The sequence below is a fragment of the Oncorhynchus mykiss genome, chromosome 5 (genome assembly GCF_013265735.2).
Source record: "Oncorhynchus mykiss isolate Arlee chromosome 5, USDA_OmykA_1.1, whole genome shotgun sequence".
NCBI lineage: Eukaryota > Metazoa > Chordata > Actinopteri > Salmoniformes > Salmonidae > Oncorhynchus > Oncorhynchus mykiss.
The window spans coordinates 39,214,268-39,235,990 of NC_048569.1; the positions used below are offsets into that span (position 1 = coordinate 39,214,268).

General features: G+C 45.2%; 1 protein-coding gene across 4 annotated transcripts in view; it reads right to left on the minus strand.

Annotated features, from left to right (window-relative positions):
- Window positions 1-666: 666 nt before the first annotated feature.
- LOC110523775 (nipped-B-like protein) overlaps window positions 667-21,723 on the minus strand; it is a 50,585-nt gene continuing 29,528 nt past the window's right edge. For 2 of the 4 annotated variants that reach the window (XM_021602784.2, XM_021602782.2), the window contains 37 exons: window positions 20,273-21,577; window positions 19,740-19,862; window positions 19,386-19,577; window positions 18,873-18,941; window positions 18,692-18,781; window positions 18,366-18,466; window positions 18,175-18,261; window positions 17,839-18,070; window positions 17,369-17,520; window positions 17,196-17,276; window positions 16,458-16,558; window positions 16,170-16,302; window positions 15,992-16,074; window positions 15,528-15,660; window positions 14,870-15,013; window positions 14,675-14,761; window positions 14,355-14,578; window positions 14,036-14,138; window positions 13,823-13,921; window positions 9,419-9,565; window positions 8,712-8,846; window positions 8,476-8,574; window positions 8,277-8,330; window positions 7,898-8,006; window positions 7,634-7,770; window positions 7,264-7,404; window positions 6,895-7,143; window positions 6,700-6,790; window positions 6,366-6,539; window positions 5,878-6,068; window positions 5,603-5,710; window positions 5,278-5,478; window positions 4,993-5,139; window positions 4,481-4,818; window positions 4,141-4,315; window positions 3,357-3,551; window positions 667-1,750 (listed from right to left, as the gene is read on the minus strand). In XM_021602784.2, the coding sequence (XP_021458459.2) occupies window positions 1,388-1,750; window positions 3,357-3,551; window positions 4,141-4,315; window positions 4,481-4,818; window positions 4,993-5,139; window positions 5,278-5,478; window positions 5,603-5,710; window positions 5,878-6,068; window positions 6,366-6,539; window positions 6,700-6,790; window positions 6,895-7,143; window positions 7,264-7,404; window positions 7,634-7,770; window positions 7,898-8,006; window positions 8,277-8,330; window positions 8,476-8,574; window positions 8,712-8,846; window positions 9,419-9,565; window positions 13,823-13,921; window positions 14,036-14,138; window positions 14,355-14,578; window positions 14,675-14,761; window positions 14,870-15,013; window positions 15,528-15,660; window positions 15,992-16,074; window positions 16,170-16,302; window positions 16,458-16,558; window positions 17,196-17,276; window positions 17,369-17,520; window positions 17,839-18,070; window positions 18,175-18,261; window positions 18,366-18,466; window positions 18,692-18,781; window positions 18,873-18,941; window positions 19,386-19,577; window positions 19,740-19,862; window positions 20,273-21,577 (6,593 nt within the window). In that variant the 3' untranslated portion in view covers window positions 667-1,387. Of the gene's footprint in view, window positions 1,751-3,356; window positions 3,552-4,140; window positions 4,316-4,480; window positions 4,819-4,992; window positions 5,140-5,277; window positions 5,479-5,602; window positions 5,711-5,877; window positions 6,069-6,365; window positions 6,540-6,699; window positions 6,791-6,894; window positions 7,144-7,263; window positions 7,405-7,633; window positions 7,771-7,897; window positions 8,007-8,276; window positions 8,331-8,475; window positions 8,575-8,711; window positions 8,847-9,418; window positions 9,566-13,822; window positions 13,922-14,035; window positions 14,139-14,354; window positions 14,579-14,674; window positions 14,762-14,869; window positions 15,014-15,527; window positions 15,661-15,991; window positions 16,075-16,169; window positions 16,303-16,457; window positions 16,559-17,195; window positions 17,277-17,368; window positions 17,521-17,838; window positions 18,071-18,174; window positions 18,262-18,365; window positions 18,467-18,691; window positions 18,782-18,872; window positions 18,942-19,385; window positions 19,578-19,739; window positions 19,920-20,272; window positions 21,578-21,723 lie in introns of all 4 variants that reach the window. The other 2 variants (XM_021602783.2, XM_021602781.2) reach the window with 1 other exon arrangement.

A 21,723-nucleotide genomic window follows, 5' to 3' on the forward strand; every position in this document is an offset into this window, starting at 1 on the left:
AGAGGGGTTAGGTTAAATGTGGAAGATACATTTCAAAGCATTCAGTTGTACAACTAACTAGGTATCCCCCTTTCCCTAATGAGCTACTCCCATTACTTTTTTAGCCTGAAACAACAACAAAAAACAGCCTGGCATTCAGCACTTGACAGATTTGTTGGGACAGGCAACAAACGGTTTCTTTACGGCACAAAACCATATTTATATTTTTCTGAATATTAATTTTCTTATGCGGATCGTCCATCACGTTCATAGAGTACATGGTTATACTAAATCCAGTTCATTACAAAAACTGTCAGTGGCATACAGAAACAAGATAACAGATGGATTCACCACTGCTTTTTGCAAGGCCCTCTCTGAAACTGAGTTGATGAGCGATGGATTTGAGTTCTCGGAGTTGCAAACACCTAGGTAATCAAACACCGTGGACAACTAAATTACCACAAACCCAAGACAAAATTGACCATATTACAATTCTACTACTAGGGAATCAAAATACTGTAGCCCTTTCCATCATCCTGGACCTTCCACCTATAATATCAAAAACTAAAACAGAAAAGAACCAACAAAAATGACAAACAACAAATGACAAGTTGACAACAGATACTACATGGTGGCGCACCATCACCATGAAAATAATAAAATAAAGTCAAATGCAAACGAGACAAGTAACAAAGAGAAGTAAAAAAATTTATTGCAGTATTTGCTCCGCCAGAAGTGCTGGGGATGCCTTTTAGTTCTCTTGGGTGACCTAATACATCAAAATCTAAATTTACAAAAAACTCCCCTGCATGTAGGCCACATATACTGCATGCTTCGCTTTCAACCGAATAAATTATATCCAAGAGACTCCATTGTACAGCATGGGTAAACAAAAGGGAATAAAACAAAATAAAAAGGTAAAAGTTTTAAAAGTAGCTTCCCTGGAAACTAAGCTAAATAAATCCATCCGGTGCTAGGTTAAACTCCAAGAACACTTTATTAAGAACATTAACAGACTAATTTTCAACATTCACTTTGTTTATTTTTTTAAACAGAATTTTTGTCAGCGATATAAACATTTTTGTCATTTTTTTTTGTTAAACTATGATACAGTGGGAAAATCAAACAACCGAGTTTGCTGCACAACAGCGAAGGAGCTCCCACACAATGTTTTCCAAACATTTCCTTCTTGTGTTTTTTCTGTTTAACTTAAACATATCCTGGATCCAGATTAAATGTTCATCACAGACCAAAAGTTCACAATACTTGCTCTCTATCTCGTGCTTACATTTCATGTTTTGCGTGTCTGTAGTATTTTTTGTATTTTCTGTATTAGAAAAACGTTGGTTCCTCATAATAGAGTTTGGCTGCAAAGAGTTTATCTGTCTGAGAGTAACCGTAGAGTCGATTAGGAAGTTCCGTCCTTGGCTGAGTACAGTGACCGTAAAGTCTGCACCACTCTGTTCGTCAGCTTGTGTGCACTCGTCAAGGGTATTTTCTTGTAAATAATGTCAGACTCCTTGATAGTGTCCACCCAAGGCACAGTTTTGCGTCCGTCCCGTTTCTTAGCCTCAGCCCAGACTCCAGAGTAGGACCCAGCCATCCAGTGCACCCTGTAGCCCGTGTTGGTCTTCTGGATGACGCGGGCGATCTGTGGCCGGTCCTTGTACTTGGGGCAGCAGAGGGCGATGACGTCCATGGAACCTACCGTCTCGTTCATGTGACCTGATGCCTCCGCAGAGTCGCCGTGCTTCCTGGATCTTCGTGACGACTGAGGAAAGAAACAGCAGTGTTACTACAACACCCAGCTAACTACTGCACCGAGGTCAGTGAGAGCAGATACAGTGCCTTCAGAAATTATTCACACTCCTTGACATTTTCCACATTTTGTTGTGTTACAGTCTGAATTTAAAATGTATTAAAAGTAGTTGTCACTGGCCTACACACAATACCGCATAGTGTCAAAGTGAAATTGTGTAATTAGATTTTTTTTAATTCTTTTTTTTAACAAATTAATTAAAAATGAAAAGCTGAAATGTCTTCAGTCAGTAAGCATTCAACCCCTTTGTTATGGATAGCCTAAATAAAGTCAGGAGTAAACATTTGCCTACCAAATCACATATTGAATGACTATCTCATCTCTGTACCCCACACATACAATTATCTTTAAGTTCCCTCAGTTAAGCAGTGAATTTCAAACACAGATTCAACCAGGGATGTTTTCCAATGCCTCGCAAAGAAGGGTACCTATTGGTAGATGGGTAAAAATGTAAATAAAATAAAAACATTGAATATCCCTTTGACCATGGTGAATCACGCATAGGATGGTGTATCAATACACCCAGTCAGGAAGGAAATTGTTCAGGGATTTCCCCATGAGGCCAATGGTGACATTAAAACAGTTACAGAGTTTAATGGCTGTGATAGGAAAAAACTGTGGATGGATCAACAACATTGTAGTTACTCCACAATACTAACCTAATTGACAGAGTGAAAAGAAGGAAGCCTGTACAGAATAAAAATATTCCAAAAGATTCCTCCTTTTCGCAACAAGGCACTAAAGTAATACTGCAAAACCTTTGGCCAAGCAATTCACTTTTTGTCCTGAATAAAAAGTGTTATGTTTGGGACAAATCCAATACAACACATTACTGAGTGTGTACCACGCTCCATATTTTCAAGCACAGTGGTGGCTGCATCATGTTATGGGTATGCTTGTAATCGTTAAGGACTGGGGAGACTTTCAGGATACTAAAGAAACGGAATGGGTCTAAGCACAGGCAAAATCATAGAGGAAAACCTGGTTCAGTCTGCTTTACACCAGACACTGTCAATAACAAAAAATACAAGGCCAAATCTACACTGGAATTGCTTACCAAGAAGATAGTCTATATTCCTGAGTGGCTGAGTTACAGTTACATCTACTTGAAAATCTATGGCAAGACCTGAAAATGGTTGTCAAGCAATGATCAACAACCAATTTGACAGAGCTTGAATTTTTTAAATAAATAATAATGGGAAAATGTTACACAATCCAGGTGTGGAAAGCTCTTAGAGACTTACCCCGAAAGACTCACAGCTGTAATCGCTTCCAAAAGGTGCTTCTACAAAATATTGACTCTTATGTAAATTAGATATTTCTGTATTTAATTTTCAACAAACATGTTTCCACTATCTGGGTGAGAAAAAAAATCTATTTAATCCATTTTGAATTCAGGCTGTAACAACAAAACGTGGAATAAGTCAAGGAGTATGAATACTTTCTGAAGGCACTGTAGGTTTCAGTAGCCAACATGGCAGTCAACAGTCTTCTAAAAAGTTATTAACAGGGACAATAACAGCTGTAAGACAGCTGCAATAGGCTGCCTGGGGCTCACCCCTGGGGTTTTCTCGTCTCCGTCGCTCTCGTCGTCGTCCGTCTCTATAGGAGCCTGGTGGTGGTTCTTGTGGTCCTGATGGCTGGACCCTCCCAGCAGTGAAGTGATGGCTTTGTTTCTGGCGTTAGCGCTGGCCGACGCCTCACCTTCCTCATCCTCTTCATCAGGGTCCAAGTGCTCCATCAGTAACTTGAACTGAGAGAGACAAGAATATTAACCAGTCTGCTGCGCTCAGAGACAACACTAAGTCACCTTACTGCAGGGATCATCAACTAGATTCAGCCGTGGGCCAATATTTTCTTGAGCGGATGGTCGGAACATAATTTCATATAATTTGGAGACTGCAAATTGACCGCAAGAAGCCCAAAAAGATATCACATTTGACTAAAACAATAATTTCAAACCTTGCTTACATTTTATATGATCACATGTCTATTATGCGTGGGAATACTTGGGAACAAATTTCATAAATTAAAATAACTTGGAGCTGATTTCCTGGTGTTTTTACAGTCTTATGTCCAACAATAAAACATGAAAAAAATTGGGAGGGTTTAGAAAACTTTGGGGGCCAAAGTTGCCAGTTGGCAAACCCTGCCTTACTGCATAACCCTTTTATAAACGACAAAAATAAACCCCATCTGGCTCAATTCCGTTTCAATTGAGGAAATTCAGGAAGTAAACAAATTTCAAACCCAATTTTCCAAAATTCCATTATTTCCTTTATACGACACAAAACAACTAAAGAGACTTTCAGAAAAAAGGAAGCGTGAGAGTGATCTCTTACATCTAGGTACTGTTTGACGATCCTCCTCTTGATGTCGTAGGTCAGTTCAACATTGGCCAGGTCAGAGGTTAAAAAGTCCAATGTCTGACGTGGGCTGAAGTGCACGTGACTCTTCCTGTTCACAGCCTTCTCGTACACCTTAGCCGATTCCGTCGGAGAGTACTTCTGGATTTTACTACATGAGCGGATGAAGAGGTTAAGTTTAGGTTATTTCTTCATTAACTGAGAAATTGGCATGGCAACATAAAAAGACAGAATTATTATCAGTATCATATTGTGATGTTCCTAGCTCGGTCTTGTCCAGTGAGACGGTAAGGTGAGATGTTATGTACTGACGTACCTGTCTGAGAAGCCATAGAGGTTCTTTAGGTGCTGCTTGAGAACCAGCAGCAGAAGGATACCCTGCGAGGCGTTGGCAAAGTCCAACAGCGGGATGGGGTTGTCAGGCAGACGCTGCATCACCTTGTCCAAGTCCTCCATCTCCAGATCAGAGTCAGAGTCAGACTCCACGTGGGCCTGGGCCCGGTGTTTGGGCTTCTTGGGCCTGTGGACCACCTCATCGTCACTGCTGTTGGAGCGGCTGCTGTGACGCCCCTCTTCCTCAGAGTTATCCTCCTCCGAGTGGTACTTCCTCTCTTTCTGCTTCTTCTCCCGCCGCCTCGGCTCTTTGAGAAGGGACTGCAGAGAGGACAGAGGAGTGAGTCAGTCATTCACAACCAAACAAAAGCTAGTGTTGGGGATTATTATAGGGTATAAAACCCACTATAGCTTGTATGTCTTTAAAAGTCACATTATAGGTTGTGTTTTTACAAACCACGTGTGGCTACGTGTGATCTTGTGTGCATGACCTACCTCCTTGAAGGACTGCAGCAGGTTGCTGCCGGACACAGACAGGGTGATGTCTATGTGGTGCATGATGAACAGGGGCTCCTCCTGGCTCTGGTAGGGGAAACAGGCCAGGTTGTCTGCTATGTACAGGAGCATGTTTACCTCCATCTTCTGCAGGGGGGGAAAAGTCACAATAACAACGATTACCTTCACCAAACTCTTACATTTGTCTATCTGTTCATTCTGTCTATGTATACTGCTATAATACTGATTCTTCACAATGTGTATCTAGGGGAAGGAGGGACTCACCGAGCTGTCATCAAACAGGTTGAGCAGTGAGATGAGGAAGGCTCGCCGGTGCTGCCGGTTGGTTCGGACCATAGAGAAGAGGTGGGCGCAGAGGGCCGATGTGGTCTCGTCCTGCCGGTAGCCACGGATCACCGTACCCTTAGCTGACCAGATAGCTTGCTGTACCTGGTAGGACATCTTCATCCCCGCCACAGCCTTCATCTGGACACACAACCAAACACAATGCATTATAGACATTGATAACATACAGTAGATAATCACACTACCAGCCTGTTGAGAGGCCAGGCCGCTCTTTCTACCCCAAGACCGGCCCACAGACACTCACATGGATGAAGCCGGTGTACTTCTTATCAATCTCCACCAGCTGCTGGTCAGCCTTGTTCCTCATGGTGGGCTCTGGGTCCGTTCCCATGGCAATCAGGTAGGGCACACACTGAAAAAGAAGATGGATCAACAGCAGTTACAAAACTGTTGACAACAGTGATGCTTTTCTCCATTATAATCACACATGTATTTTTTACATGGCCAGAGTTTAGGAATGACTTGTCTGAGAAGAGTAGCCCAATGGTATGCTGTTTGGGTTTCTGAAGTGTTATGTACCTGCACAGGATGGATGAGGCCCTGGTTGAGCGTCAGGGCGATGACGTTGAGGGCAAAGTGTCGTACGTTGGACTGTGTGTGGAAGAAGGCCTCCAGCACCTGCTTCAGGTACAGCTGCATGATGGAGCTGCTCATGCCTGACGAGATGTCCCCCATCTCCTTCAGGTCCTCCTGCTTCGACAGCTTCTTCCCTGCAGACGCACAAAGGCGAGAACCATTAGGAACCCTGAGCCTGGTTCAGTCGTATGGAAACTAGCCACTAGACATCATGGAGGCATGCACCTAACTAACACACCCAATATCCTGTGTCCCATTTAACACTTTATTATATTGCTGTGCTTGTGTGTTTTATTTGACCTGTATTGATGTGAATAAATGAACTTTTGCTTGGACCACCAATATGAACATGTATACACTCTATTTTGTAAGTTACTTTGGATAAGGAAATGGAATATATTAGATTGAATAGACGCAGAGGTGAGACTCACACTGTTGGTCGGCCTCCTGCATGCGAGAATCCTCCTCCTGCAGGTATGTCTGCAGGTTCTTCAGCACCTGGATCTTCAGGTTGACGGAGCTCTTCCTGTCCGACAGGATGCCGTTGTACAGAGTCTTTACATCCTGCATGAACATCAGCCCTGGGTACTGGATGAACTGGAAGCCTGGAGAACGGAGAGAGGGGGATGGGGTGTAAGAGAGAAGGAAAAAGATATCAGCCCAAGCACCGAGGAACCAGGGGAACAAAAGCCATTGGTGGTGGATGACAGAAGTTTGTTAGAACAACTTGTGGTCTGTGCTAGGGTGAAGTAAGGTTAGCTTTACCTAGACCAATGATGGCCTTGGTCTGAACTTCCTCATCTTCATGTTTGGTGAAGTACAGCAGAAGTTCCATCACTTTGTCCTTTATCACAACCTGAAGGGAAAAAGCAACAGTGACCGACAATGCATCAAGTATTCAGGTCTTTAAAAATACCCAACAATACAAAAATATATCTCCCTTCTATTTCCTGGCTCTACCTTGCTGGGCCCCTTGAACTCCTCCTGGTCAAAGTCAAAGTGGCGACAGAGCGCCCCCACAGTGAACAGCGAGCGCAGCAAGGCCGGTTTGTTAGCAGCCAGAACAGGGTTGTTGCAATCCTCTGAGTGCTGGGTCTTCAGCTTGGTCAGGGCACCATAGTAACGGTTGAAACAAGCCCAAACAAACTTGTAGTTGTGAGTGACCCGGTTCACGACAGCGCCAAGACAGCTCACACAGTGTTGCACAACCTGCGGAAAAAAAAGATGACAGAACAACTAAAAACCGGTCCTTCACATTTGATTTGGTTTCTTCACGGTTATTTTAGCATTGAACCTGGCTACAAGCTGTAGCCTTTACTAGAGATGTACCGTCATGCCGTATTTGATGGTGAGCTTCATCAGGTCTTCCTCTATGGTGGTGAGGAAGGTCTCAGAGGGGTGCTCCATCAGAGGGATAACCAGCTCCAGGATCTTGGCCACGTTACAGATTACCATGAAGTCACTCTGGGTCTGAAAACAAGATCAAATTCATATTGATACAGTCACAGAGATTTCTAATGTGAGAGAAAGCTTGACCTGTTGGTCATGTTGTTGTATAAAACGTGTACCGACAATAATCAACCACTAGATGGCCCTAGAGCGCTATGTAAAATCAGGTGGCTAATTTTTGCTTGAACTTTCTTACACCGGTCTCAGTGTTTCAACAAATTGAGGAGAGAAGGTTTGCATGGATCCTTACGTTGCACTTGGTGGTGAGGTAAGGCTGCATGGTCATGGCATGTTTGACCATCAGCTGGGCTCGATTCTTACTGAACAGGAAGAGGGTGGTGATGCAGGACACCAGACGATTGGAGTTCACCCCCTTGTTCTCGATATCTGAAACAGAAACACCGATCCTTCCTTCAGTCTCAACTGGACTTTCTATCATATCATAAATCAACAGTACATTGATGTGTCAGGATAAATGGCGATTCGCAATCTAAACTGTGAGTGACCTCCATACCAGCGAGAGACTCTTCGTATTTGAGGATGTGTTCCACTAGATTGTCCACCAGCTGAACGCAGGCCTTTCTGGCTGGTTTATAGGAAGCATCTTCCTCCGTCTTCAGCAGCTAAGTAAGGGGGAGGTTTTGAAGTGAGGCACACAACGTAAATCTTTCGGGAACCTGTTTGTAACAGCTCTCACAAGAGAAAAGTGATATATATGAACAAGTCACAGTAGACCTGGAGTAAACAGCATAACTTCCCCCTGTGCTTAAAACTTTCCACGACCACGAATAAATGGGACAACAATGAACCTGAGCCAATGCGAAAAAAGTTCTGAATGTGACTCGAGGCCAACTACCACCACGTAACACACGACGACAACTGGAAATACTCACGTTTTGAAGCAGCTGCTCAAACCAGTCATAGCCTGTATCTTTGCATGCAGACACCTAGGAAAGATGATGTCATCAGGTCAAGACATGTCGAACAGGCAACCCTCAAATACAGACTGAGATGTACATTGGAAAGATGTACATTGGAAAGTTATTTGACAGTTTGATAGTTGTGTACTCAGCTTTGAGCCCTGGAACTCACCACGTCTGTGATGTTGAGGATCTTACGGGTCATGGCGTCTTTATCGTGATTGGGTGTAGGGGTGAACCAGAGTTTCTGGAAGGTCTCATTCACAAGTTTCTGAAGAAGAAGGTGGGGCAAACTTTGAAATTTGCACGCAAATGCGCACACGACGACAGGTAACGTTCTGCAGCCCTGTGAAGTATCCATCTGCAAATGAAACACGGACTTTATTACAGACGCAGACGAATACACACCTTGATGCCCTCCTCGTCGTTGACCCTGCGGATCATCTTGACACACATCTCAGTGATCTTGTTGAAGGTGGGTTGCTCCAGACAGATGTCTCTCAAGATCTTGATCACCCTCTTCCTCACACTGATACCCGTGTCCTAGAAACAAGAGTGGTGCAATGAGGTCAGATGGGAATGCAACATCCACCATATATTTACACATTTTCACTCCAGGGCTACCTCTGCCTTACAAGCGATCATGATATATATTATCGAAAATAAATGAAACATTAAATAAATAATGTCATATTAACAAAACGACAATCTGAGTTACTTTCGTTGAGTAGAGGAGAAATGATAGCTGTTCAAATGCATTGTGTTTACGTTTGAGAAGCCTGCAGTTCTCCAGCAGAGCCCTGGGTGGCAGTGTGGAGAAAATAATATTACCTTAGGTGAACTTTTACACTTGGAATGAACTCTCAGCTAGAGGTGGGAAGTGTCATTGGCCCAGTTCCATTTCTCACTACTCTGTCTCAGCTGATGCCTTCTCATTCTCCTAGAAAAGGCTCTGAGCCGTGTTATCCTCTTTAACAGCTTGTTTGCGCATTGCTCAAAGAGTTACACTTCACAGCTGTGTTTAGGGTGTCACGCTGTGACTCTGTATCTGTGCATGAAGATGTGTGATAGTCTGCTTGCTCAGGTGTGTATTATGGCGCGTGTGTGTTCGTTACCAGTATTCTCTCGATCAGCATGTCGTAGTACTGCTCTGTGAGTTGGGGTCTGCTCAGCACAAAGCGTCCCAGCAGCTCCACTGCAGCCTCGCGAACACTGGTGGAGTTGTCCATCAGACGACCATGGACCCCGCGCTGCATGTCCAACTGATGAGAGGAGAGGATGAGGACTGAGGAGACACTTATGCACAGACAAACAGGTGTATATATATATATAATTCACCCCCCTTGACATTTTTCCTATTTTGTTGCCTTATACCTGGAATTAAAATTGTTTTTTGGGGGGTTTGTATCATTTGATTTACACAACACGCCTACGACTTCGATGCAAAATATTTTTTATTGTGAAACAAACAAGAAATATGACACACAATAAAAAAACAAACATACATATCTATTCACCCTCCCAAAGTCAATACTTTGTACAGCCACCTTTTGCAGCAATTACAGCTGCAAGTCTCTTGGGGTATGACTCTATAAGTCTGGTACATCTAGCCCATTCTTCAAGGCAAAACTGCTCCAGCTCCTTCAAGTTGGTTGGGTTCTGCTGGTGTACAGCAATCTTTAAGTTAAACCACAGATTCTCAATTGGATTGAGGTCTGGGCTTTGACTAGGCCATTTCAAGATATTAAATTTTTTAACATTTTATTTCACCTTTATTTAACCAGGTAGGCTAGTTGAGAACAAGTTCTCATTTACAACTGTGACCTGGCCAAGATAAAGCATAGCAGTGTGAACAGACAACAGAGTTACACATGGAGTAAACAATTAACAAGTCAATAACACAGTAGAAAAAAAGAAAAAAAGAGAGTCTATATACATTGTGTGTAAAAGGCATGAGGAGGTAGGCGAATAATTACAATTTTGCAGATTAACACTGAAGTGATAAATGATCAGATGGTCATGTACAGGTTATTGGTGTGCAAAAGAGCAGAAAAGTAAATAAATATAAACAGGATGGGGATGAGGTAGGTAAATTGGGTGGGCTATTTACCGATAGACTATGTACAGCTGCAGCGATCGGTTAGCTGCTCAGATAGCAGATCTTTGAAGTTGGTGAGGGAGATAAAAGTCTCCAACTTCAACGATTTTTGCAATTCGTTCCAGTCACAGGCGGCAGAGAACTGGAACGAAAGGCGGCCAAATGAGGTGTTGCTTTAGGGATGATCAGTGAGATACACCTGCTGGAGCACGTGCTACGGGTGGGTGTTGCCATCGTGACCAGTGAACTGAGATAAGGCGGAGCTTTACCTAGCATGGACTTGTAGATGACCTGGAGCCAGTGGGTCTGGCGACGAATATGTAGCGAGGGCCAGCCGACTAGAGCATACAGGTCGCAGTGGTGGGTGGTATAAGGTGCTTTAGTAACAAAACGGATGGCACTGTGATAAACTGCATCCAGTTTGCTGAGTAGAGTATTGGAAGCTATTTTGTAGATGACGTCGCCGAAGTCGAGGATCGGTAGGATAGTCAGTTTTACTAGGGTAAGTTTGGCGGCGTGAGTGAAGGAGGCTTTGTTGCGGAATAGAAAGCCGACACTAGATTTCATTTTAGAGATGTTTGATATGAGTCTAGTCAGACACCTAGGTACTTATAGATGTCCACATATTCTAGGTCGGAACCATCCAGGGTGGTGATGCTAGTCGGGCATGCGGGTGCAGGCAGCGAACGGTTGAAAAACATACATTTGGTTTTACTAGCGTTTAAGAGCAGTTGGAGGCCACGGAAGGAGTGTTGTATGGCGTTGAAGCTCGTTTGGAGATTAGATGGCACAGTGTCCAAGGAAGGGCCGGAAGTATACAGAATGGTGTCGTCTGCGTAGAGGTGGATCAGGGAATCGCCCGCAGCAAGAGCAACATCATTGATATATACAGAGAAAAGAGTCGGCCCGAGAATTGAACCCTGTGGCACCTAAATGTTTCCCCTTAACTTCTTATGGCTGCAGGGGCGGTATTGAGTAGCTTGGATGAAAGGTGCCCAGAGGTGCCCAGAGTAAACGGCCTGCTCCTCAGTCCCAGTTGCTAATATATGCATATTATTATTAGTATTGGATAGAAAATGCTCTGAAGTTTCTAAAACTGTTTGAACTGTGTGTATAACAGAACTCATATGGCAGGCAAAACCTGAGAAGAAATCCAAACAGGAAGTGGGAAATCTGAAGTTGGTCGATTTTCGAACCCAGCCCCTATTGAATACACAGTGGGATATTGGCTATGTTGCACTTCCTAAGGCTTCCACTAGATGTCAACCGTCTTTAGAAACTTGAATGAGGCTTCTACTGTGTTGTGGAGCCGGATGGGAGCTGTTTGAGTCAGTGGTCTGACAGAGAGCCAGGTCCTGGTCACGCGCATTTCACATGATAGCGACTTGCGTTCCATTGCTTCTCTACAGACATAGGAATTCTCCGGTTGGAACGTTATTGAAGATTTATGATAACAACATCCTAAAGATTGACAAGTTTCTTCGACCTGTAATATAACCTTTTGAAGTTTTCGTCCGACGTTCGGCTTTACCTGCACGAGCGTTTGGATTTGTGTACTAAACGCGCTAACAAAAGTAGCTACTTGGACATAAATAATGGACATTATCAAACAAATCAAGCATTTATTGTGGAACTAGGATTCCTGGTAGTGCATTCTGATGAAGATCGTCAAAGGTAAGGGATTATTTATAATGTTATTTCTGATTTCTGTTGACTCCAACATGGCGGCTTCTGAGCGGCTTCTCAGATTATTGCATGGTTTGCTTTTTCTGACAGCGGTTGCATTAAGGAGAGGTATATCTATATTTCCATGTCTAACAATTGTATTTATCAACATTTATAATGAGTATTTCTGTAAAATGATGTGGCTCTCTGCAATATCACCAGATGTTTTTGGAACTAGTGAACATAACGCGCCAATGTATACTGAGATTTTTTTTTATATAAATATGAACTTTATCAAACAAAAACATACATGTATTGTGTAACATGAAGTCCTATGAGTGTCATCTGATGAAAATCATCAAAGGTTAGTGATTCATTTTATCTCTATTTGTGCTTTTTGTGACTCCTCTCTTTGGCTGGAAAAATGGCTGAATTATTCTGTGAGTTGGTGGTGACCTAACAATCGTTTGTGGTGCTTTCGGTGTAAAGCCTATTTGAAATCAGACACTGTGGTGGGATTAACAACAAGATTACCTTTAAAACGGTATAAGATACATGTATGTTTGAGGAATTTTAATTATGAGATTTCTGTTGTTTTGAATTTGGCGCCCTGCACTTTCACTGGCTGTTGTCATATCGATCCTGTTAACGGGATTGCAGCTCTAAGAAGTTGTAAACCATTTGAGTGTTGCTTAAACAGAATGCTTAGGGTCATTGTCCTGCTGGAAGGTGAACCTCCGTTCCAGTCTCAAATCTCTTTAAGACTGGAACACATTTCCCTTAAGAATTTCCCTGTATTTAGCGCCATCCATAATTCCTTAAATTCTGACCAGTTTCCCAGTCCCTGCCAATGAAAAACATCCCCTCAGCATGATGTTGCCACCACCATGCTTCACTGTGACATAGCATTTTCCTTGATGGCCAAAAAACTCAATTTTAGTCTCATCTGACCAGAGTACCCCTTCTTCCATATGTTTGGGGAGTCTCCCGCATGCCTTTTGGCGAACACCAAACATGTTTGCAAATTTTTTCTTGAAGCAATGGCTTTTTTTCTGACCACTCTTCCGTAAAGCCCAGCTCGGTGGAGTGTACAGCTTAAACTGGTCCTATGGACAGATACTTCAATCGCCGCTGTGGAGCTTTGCATCTCCTTCAGGGTTATCGTTGGACTCTTTGTTGCCTCTCTGATTATTGCCCTCCTCCTTTTTTGATAATGGATTTAAATGGTGTTCAAAGTTTCTGATATTTTTTTATAACCTAACCCTGATCTTTACCTCTCCACAACTTTGTCCATGACCTGTTTGGAGAGCTTCTTGGTTTTCGTGGTGCCCCTTGCTTAGTGGTGTTGCAGACTCTGGGGCCTTTCAGAACAGGTATATACTGAGATCATGTGACAGGTCATGTGACACTTAGATTGCACACAGGTGGACTTAATTTAATTAATTATGTGACTTCTGAAGGTAATTGGTTGCACCAGATCTTATTTAGGAGCTTCATAGCAAAGGGGTATGAATACATATGCACGCCCCACTTTCGTTTTTTTATTTTTTCAGAATTATTTGAAACAAGTTATTTTTTTCATTTCACTTCACCAATTTGGACTATTTTGTGTATGTCCATTGCATGAAATCCAAATAAAAATCAATTTGGATTACAGGTTGCAATGCAACAAAATAGGAAAAACTCCAAGGGGGATGAATACTTTTGCAAGGCACTGCAGGTAGATCAGTTTTCGTGTTGGGTAGAGCAGACTCACCCTGGCTAGAATACTGGGGTCTACAGCCACCACCTCAGACAAACACTTCATGGCTTTAGTTCTGACAGCTATGGCACTCTCCCCCAGCACTCTCAGGATCTGTTTGAGAGGAGAGAAAAAGAGATCCATTCTTTACCAACCATACACAAAGCACCAAGTTTACCATATGCTGGTTCACAACACACAGGAATTAAACAAAATCCACCCTCTTACCTGTGTTAAATAAATATCGAAGCTCTGCGCGAACGGCCTCATAGAGGCCAAATATCTGACAATCAGGCAGGAGTCGTCATAGTCCACAGTGTCAGAGTTCATCCTGTGGGGGAAAAGAGACACAGGCCAACATTGAGGATGAGCCACATTTACACTTGAGTCATTTAGCAGACACTCTTACCCAGAGTGACTTACAGGACAAATTAGGATTAAGTGCCTTGCTCAAGTGCTCATCGACAGGTTTTTCACCTAGTCGGCAAAGGGACGCGACCCAGCAATCTTTCGGTTACTGAGTGGGACAGCGAGGGTTGAGTCTTACCTCAGTGTGCTGAACTGCGAGGGCGCGGTCTTGATGATGTTGCGGAGGTACTTCTTGCGGGCCTCAGCTCTCTGCATGATCTCGCCAGTGCTCTCGATGTCCTTGGCGTGGTGCTGGCCTTCAGAAGAGTCCTCGTCCCCTCGCTGGTTCTGAGACTTCATGGCCTTTTCTGTCTCTGTCAAAGTGTCCCTGAACCACTGAGCTATGTAGAACTTCCTGGCAAACTGAGGAGCAGCAGCGGAAATTAAGAGTTACACCTCCCATCTGATATGTAAGTAACGGGCAGTTATTACTACGGTATGTGCATTAAACACACTCACAACTAGAGATGGATCCGTCTCTGCGTTCTCGTCCATGTAGGCCAGCAGGGCTTTCTGTAGCTGCTGGGTCTCATCATTGCCTTGGGTCTGGGTTGGAAATACAGCAAGAACAGTGAGGATGAGGTTGAGCATTGTCATGGTCAACCTAAAAATGTGTGCGTGTTCAGATTGTTCTGTGTTTGACTGAACGTTTACCTCTTTGAGGATGCGGTCAATGGAGCGCTGGTCCATCTGGCTGGTGACAGCGTCTTTGCGCAGGCGGGCAGCGACCGTGCCCAGGTAGTCAAGCGATGCCACCCTCAGAGCCATCTCCGTCTGCTTATTACTGAACTGATGCACCTGGAACAGTGGATAGGGAGAAGAGTGTCATTCAGGCTGTTCTTTTTTTTCCCACAACAGCAAAGAACTCACCAGAGTAAGGACGGGCATTTTAAATAACGTAACTATTTTTGGGGGATATCCGGATAGTCGAACTACATGTGTTTTTAAATGTGTTATGTTTTTAACCTGAGCTTCTGCTACAGCAGCGGGCTGGGGAGTGACTGGTGTGTGAGACGGAGAGAGAGACCAGTAAAGTTGCAACGCCATCTCACGCTAGACAAACTTGTAACGGTTGCCATAGCTTATCTATCTGACAGTTCATGTCTAGACTGCATCAAATCAATGTAGAGATGTCGCTAGCTAGCTATTTTTAGGATTACTCACAAGTAATCCAATACTAATGTATGTTCGGATATCTGGATAAACGTGCCCATCCCTACACCAGAGGAGTCCTATGTGCTTTTTATCTCTACTGCTAGTCAATAACTGTTCGATTTAGCTGAATCTTTGTTTCTATAATGGATGGACTCACCAGTAGACGTCCCAGCAGACTGAGGAGAAGCTCTGAAGCTGGCCACTCTGGTTTGTTCACCGTAGACAGCAGGTCCTGGACAAAGTTCTCAAACAGCGGCCGGTAGTCCTCTTCTCCCTGCTTACTGCCACACCTGAAACACAATTTCGTGATATCCAATTGGTAGTTACAGACTTGTCCCATCGCTGCAACTCCCGTACAGACTCGGCAAAGGCCGAGAGCCTCGCGTCCCCCGAAACACGACCCTGCCAAGCCGCACTGCTTCTTGACACACTACTCGCTTCACCCGGAAGCCAATCGCACCAATGTGTCGGAGGAAACACTGTACAGCTGATGGCTGTACACTGTACAGCCACTAGCACTGCGATGCAGTGCCTTAGACCGCTGCGCCACTCGGGAGGCCACACCGTCTTCTCATAACAGCTAGGATGTAGTTTGATTTTGAGAATGAGAGATCAACTTACTTCTTTAGGAAGACGGACAGGAAGTTCTGAGCTGCTCTCATGGCCGTCTCATAAGAGTTAGTGATCAGGACATCTTGATCCACCTGGGAAAATAAAACAAACTAAATACGGAAGTCTTTGGCTGAGAATTCTGTCGAATCATCACTAGCCCAGGTAGTACATAGCATCTCTAACGTACCTTCTTGTTGTACTCATCGTCGTGACTGTCCCTGTTGCTGGGGAGGTGCACCACACACTGGATGAGCTGAAGCACCAGAGCTGTGACCATCTGGATGTACATGGGCTCCCCATCCTTATCACTGCTGTTCAGCCTAGGGACGCACACATAGACAAAGAAACACGGACAATTCATTTCAGCAGATAAACACGCTGAAAAGAACCAGAAAAGCATTTGAAAAATAAGGACTGTTTCTTGAGAACTACGACATGGTCTCTCGTGGCGCATGTTCTCTACAGGTACAGTTACCTGAAGTTCCTGAGGCTGCGTTTGCTGGTGGGTAATCTGGCCAGAGAGGTGAAGATCTCTTCCAGGATGAGCTGCCTGTGCTTCTCATAGCGAGAGAACACCTAAGGGAGATCAGGAGAAAAGGCTCATCATCGGAGTCATACACACACACTCTATACATACACACACACACACACACAGTAATATTGTAAAGATGATATTGTACATTTGTAATAATAGAGTAATCATGTATTGTATGAGGAATTGTTTTATTTGATGTAATTGTTCTAATCCTGTTTGGACCCCAGGAAGAGTAGCTGCTGCCTTGGCAGCCGCTAATGGGGATCCTAATAAATACAAATAAATGAAAGAGTTACCCTGACATTGCTATACATAATACATACACAATGAAAGGAAATATATTCTAGAACAAATCCAGACTCCATGGGAACCCTGGTTTGAAGCACCACATCAAGAGCAACCCTGGCACTGCTATACGAGGGCTGTATGGATGCACAATAAAGGGAAGTGCATTTATATTGACTCTGTACCGGTACCCCCCCTGTGTATAGCCCCGCTATTATTTACTGCTGCTCCTAAATTATTTGTTATTCTTATCTCTTACTTATTGGGGGATTTTCATAAAACTACATTGTTGGCTAAGGGCTTGTAAGTAAGCATTTCACTGTAAGGTCTACCTACACCTGCTGTATTCGGCGCATGTGACAACTCAATCGGAACCCTGTTTTGGATTCTTACCGCGGTCACTAGTTTGATGGCACACAGCTGTAGCTCACTGACACTCTCCACAAAGAATGGAGTGATGCCCATGGAGGAGACCTGAGGTAAGGAGAGAGGGAGAGATGGGTCACAAGGTGAGCAGGGGTCAGAGGGCATGACGCCCAGGGATAGCACTATGAGCCGAGTCTCACCTGTAGGATGGTGGTGTCCGTCAACAGCTGGATCTCCAGGAGCTCAGAGATGTTGCTGACGATGTCACACACCTTGTTGTAGAGCATGATGATCACCCTCTGCTTGTGTGTGGAGCTCTTAGCTCTCTTAGCCCTGGAGCTCAGATAGCCACCTGGGTGGGAGACGGGAGGAGAGACCATGAGAAAATCAGTTAACAGGGAATGTAGAGCAAAAACCCTTTCCACAGTCAGTCAGGGCAGGAATATGCATAACAGTGGCCCCAGTAGTTCAGAGACGGACCACACTGCCTTGAATATACACACTATGCTTATTCTTTACATTAACTGTCTTTCAAACGTTCTGGGTGCTCTGGTCTTGAACAGAGTGTATCAAGACTGTGACTGGACATTTATATGGCCTGTTCTCGCCACATTATGCTATGGCTTTGCTCCAATTGCTTTTGATAGTAAGGTGGGTTTATGGTGCTGACCTCCATGAGGGTTCACTCTGTAGACAGGGTCATACTGAGGGTAGAGGGTGTTCTGCAGGTGGAACTTGGTGTACTGCAGCACCCTCTCAATCACATCCTCGATGTACACCGCCTTGGGCATGCGGGACGACGTCATGATGTTGAGGGCCGTCAGACAGGCGTCTGCAGACTTGGTCACGCGCTCCATGATGAGGTCACGCCACAGCCGCTCCTCGTCTTCTGCGTCTGCGTCCTGTTGGGACAGAGAGGGAAGACGTTCAGACAAGTGGAACTTGCTTTTTAAGTCAGGAGGAGACATAATCTGTGTCCGGGAAACCATATGAGAGGACAACTTACATGGTTCATCAGTGTGGAGAGCTTGGAACCGTCCTGAATGTTCTTCTCCAGGATGTTCAGGACCTTCACCAACTTATCAGATGGAAGCTATGGATGAGACAGATGAGAAAATACATAACAGAATACCGTATCCAATTTAGGATTGACAAAAAGACTGACATCACCCTGCATCCAGTGTTCCCCTTTCTTACCCTGAAGGTGATGCCCATGGCCTTGATCTTAGCAGATTCGCTGCCCAGCTCGCTCAGCTGGTGTTTCCCCAGCAGAAGCTCCTGTGGGATCTCATCATCATCTGTTGACAAGAGTTCTGGAGTTAGCGGAAGCAGTTCTGTCACCGTCATTTGTCACTGAACATTACTACGGCCGAAATCGAATTACATTTGGAAAATAATTCCAACAATCACAAGGTTATCTGTCCCATCCTTGGTAGAAGGTATTAAAAACACTGACTCAAACCGCTGAGGATAAAACAAATCATAAAAAACACCTGTAAAAGTAGATCATGAATAATGCATACCCATGGCGTTGAAGTCAATGTCTTCCAAGCTCTCCAGAATGTTGTCCACACTGGCTGAGAACCTCTTGAACGTGGAGGAGTCCATCAGTTCTGTTGAGTAAACACAGAGAAAGTGAGTAACCTGCGTTAATGGGACAAAAGTCATACAACAAAGACACGGCTGAAGTTAGGACGAAATTACCTTCTGGTGTCAGCTTGGGCTCGTATGACTTCCTCTTCTTCTGTTTCTCCTTCTTCATCTTTCTGGCAACTGGACAGGATAGATACATGTTCCAGAAATACATTGGACAGCAACACTTACCTAGTGAAATATTACTACAGATCTAAGATCTTAATTTGAACGATATAGTCTAAGCAAAATAATCATGCAGCAACAGGATTTGAATGTTTAGTCCGTAATGTTGCTTGATCGGCGGTTAGGCTATTAGCTGGCCAAAAGTAGGCTGTGTGAAAAGTGCAATACTGTTAATATAACAGTGTGTTCGTGGTGGTTTTCAGTGAATTCGCGTAAACTACAAAACTCAGCAACAAAAGGGTGATCAAATGATGATCTTACATCTCATCCTCTGCATTTCTTTTTTACCCTGCATCTAATGCCCAGGTATAGCCTGCTGGTTTAAACTCTTCAGACAGTGGAAAAGATAACCATTGACACACATGCTGGATGGTCAGTCGAAGACGGTGCCAGACTTACGGTCACTCATGCTGGGTGGTGGGGATTCCTCATCCGATTCCTCTGGGCTGCGTTCTCGGTAGCGCCTGCCAGATCCCTTGCGCCGCTCCTGGGAGCCCCCACTACTCCTCCGGTGCTCTCCTGAGCCTCTCCTCTCCCGCTCATCAGGCGCCCACGTCTTTTCTCGCTCCTTCTTGTGACGCTTCCGTGCAGCTGCAGGGAGAGAAAGAAGGAGCAACATGTCGCAGGATGTTGCTTTAATCATCAGGGGTTTGTTTTCAACCATTAGCCCGCACTACTGGGATTGGAATTAACACAGTGTTGGATATGGCTGTGGGGGGGGGGGGGGGGACAGCAATGTTGTGTGACACTCACACTCCGTCACAGAGTCGTCGTCTGAGTCGTCGGAGTCGACTTCAGCGTACTTGGGCTTCTCGTTGACGGTGCTGCGCTTGCGTTTGTTCATCTTCACTCTCTCACACAGTGGCATGGTGGACTCTATCTCAGCAATGAGATGAGGAGGGAGTTCTTTCAACACTGATTCATCAAGACCTCCTAAGGAGAGGTCACCCAGTCATCTATTAGCCCTTGTATGAAAGGGCTAAATACACTAACAACGACACATTACGCGCCACAATTAAAACCAGTAGTGTCTTGTATACAGGATCATTAGCAAGGCCTCATGACCAAATCAAATCAACCCCAAAATAAATCAGAATCCCTTCAAGGGGAGTGAAATACAGTACGTGATTCTGTGCTGCTAGTAGATCAATGTGCAATGTAATTAAAACTCAAAGTTCTCAAATTAAGTAAAAAAACGCATGATATCAAAACCATAGTTAAACCTTAACTTCACCCACACAATAAGCTGACCCAGTCAGTCACGCAGACAGCAGGATGTCTCTTACCTTTCCCAGACTTCTCATGTGAGTGTCTGCTCTTGGAGGACTTGGAGCCGCGTGCGTTCCTGTCCTCCCTTTCCCTGATGATTTTCTGCACCTCGTCGATGCTGAGTTTCTGCAGCACCACAACAGGTTTGGCTCCTGTCTTCATCTCCTCTACCAGTCCCAGTCGCTCCAGCTTGACCCGGGGCTCGCTCCAGCCCTCCATTACAGGCCCCAGACCAGACCCAGGCTTCCTCATCTCAGCTGCCAACACATGCCCATCCTTATCCCGCTTCATCTTGGGAATCACAAAGTTCTTAAAGCCTCCAGACTTTACCCCCCCTAGCAGGTAGGCAGGGAACTCCTGTTTGCTTTCAGCAGGCTGCTGTTGCTGCTTGGAGTCCTGTCGGTTCCTGCTGCCGTCCCCACTCCTCTTCTCCTCCCCACTCCTCCTCTCCTCTTTATTAGGGGGTTTGAGGTTGGGGCATGGCCGGTCAGTCCTCTGGCGCCCACTGGGGTCCACCCCCCCTCGGCCCTCCTGCTTAACCCGCGGGCTCTCTGGCCTGGAGCGCTGCTCTGGAGACCGGCGGTCCCGTGGTTCCCCTGCCTCTGTCCTGTGTTTCCTCTCCCTGTCTTTATCCGCCCGCTCCCTGTCTCTGTCCCGTCCATGTTTGGAGTCGTGTTCCCCCCTGCTGGACTTGCTGGGGGTCTCTGGCCTACGGATACGGGATGGGTCGCTGTCTCGAGACCTCTCTTCCCTGTGACCAGAGTCTGAGCGGCCCTCGTGCCGTTGTCGTGGCGTGTCAGGCGTCCTGCTGTCAGGTCGGGCCTTGCCATTGTCAGGTTTTCCGTCGTGTCTGTGTTTGGACGAGTCTCTTCTGTTTTCGTGCTTGTGTTTAGGGGTCTCCGGTCGGCCGTCGGGGCCCAGCTTCTTGGGGGTGTCGGCGCGCTGCTTGATGACCTCTGGCCGGCCGTCTGCAGTCTGTAGTCGCTCTCCATCCGTCTTGGACTTTAGCCGCAGGACTCCGGTAGAGTCGGAGCCTTCCTCTGGACCCAGGCGTTCCTCGGGCCAGCGCCGGGCCTCCACGGCTGGGGTGGGGGTGCCCATGTTCACCTCTGGCTGCCCGTCAGCTCTGCCTGCTTGCTGCAGGTCGATGCTGACCATTAGGGCTGGCCGGCTGGCACCATTACTGGCTGCACTAGCCTCCTGGGGTGCCAACTTGCTGCCAACATTGCCCCCTCCCACGCCAGGCTGAGTTGCCCCCGCTGTCCCACCAGCGCCAGGCTCTTGGGGATACGAGTCCTGCTTCCGCTTCTTCAATGGCTTGTCTACAATGAGGAAACCATGGGTAAGGAAATTGACAGACACCCACAACTATCAAGTTCTTTCTCCCATCTCTCTTTATTAAGTGAAAAATATTGCCAGTATGTGATAAATCAGTCAGTGTAAAACTAGATGAAGCAAGATGTACACA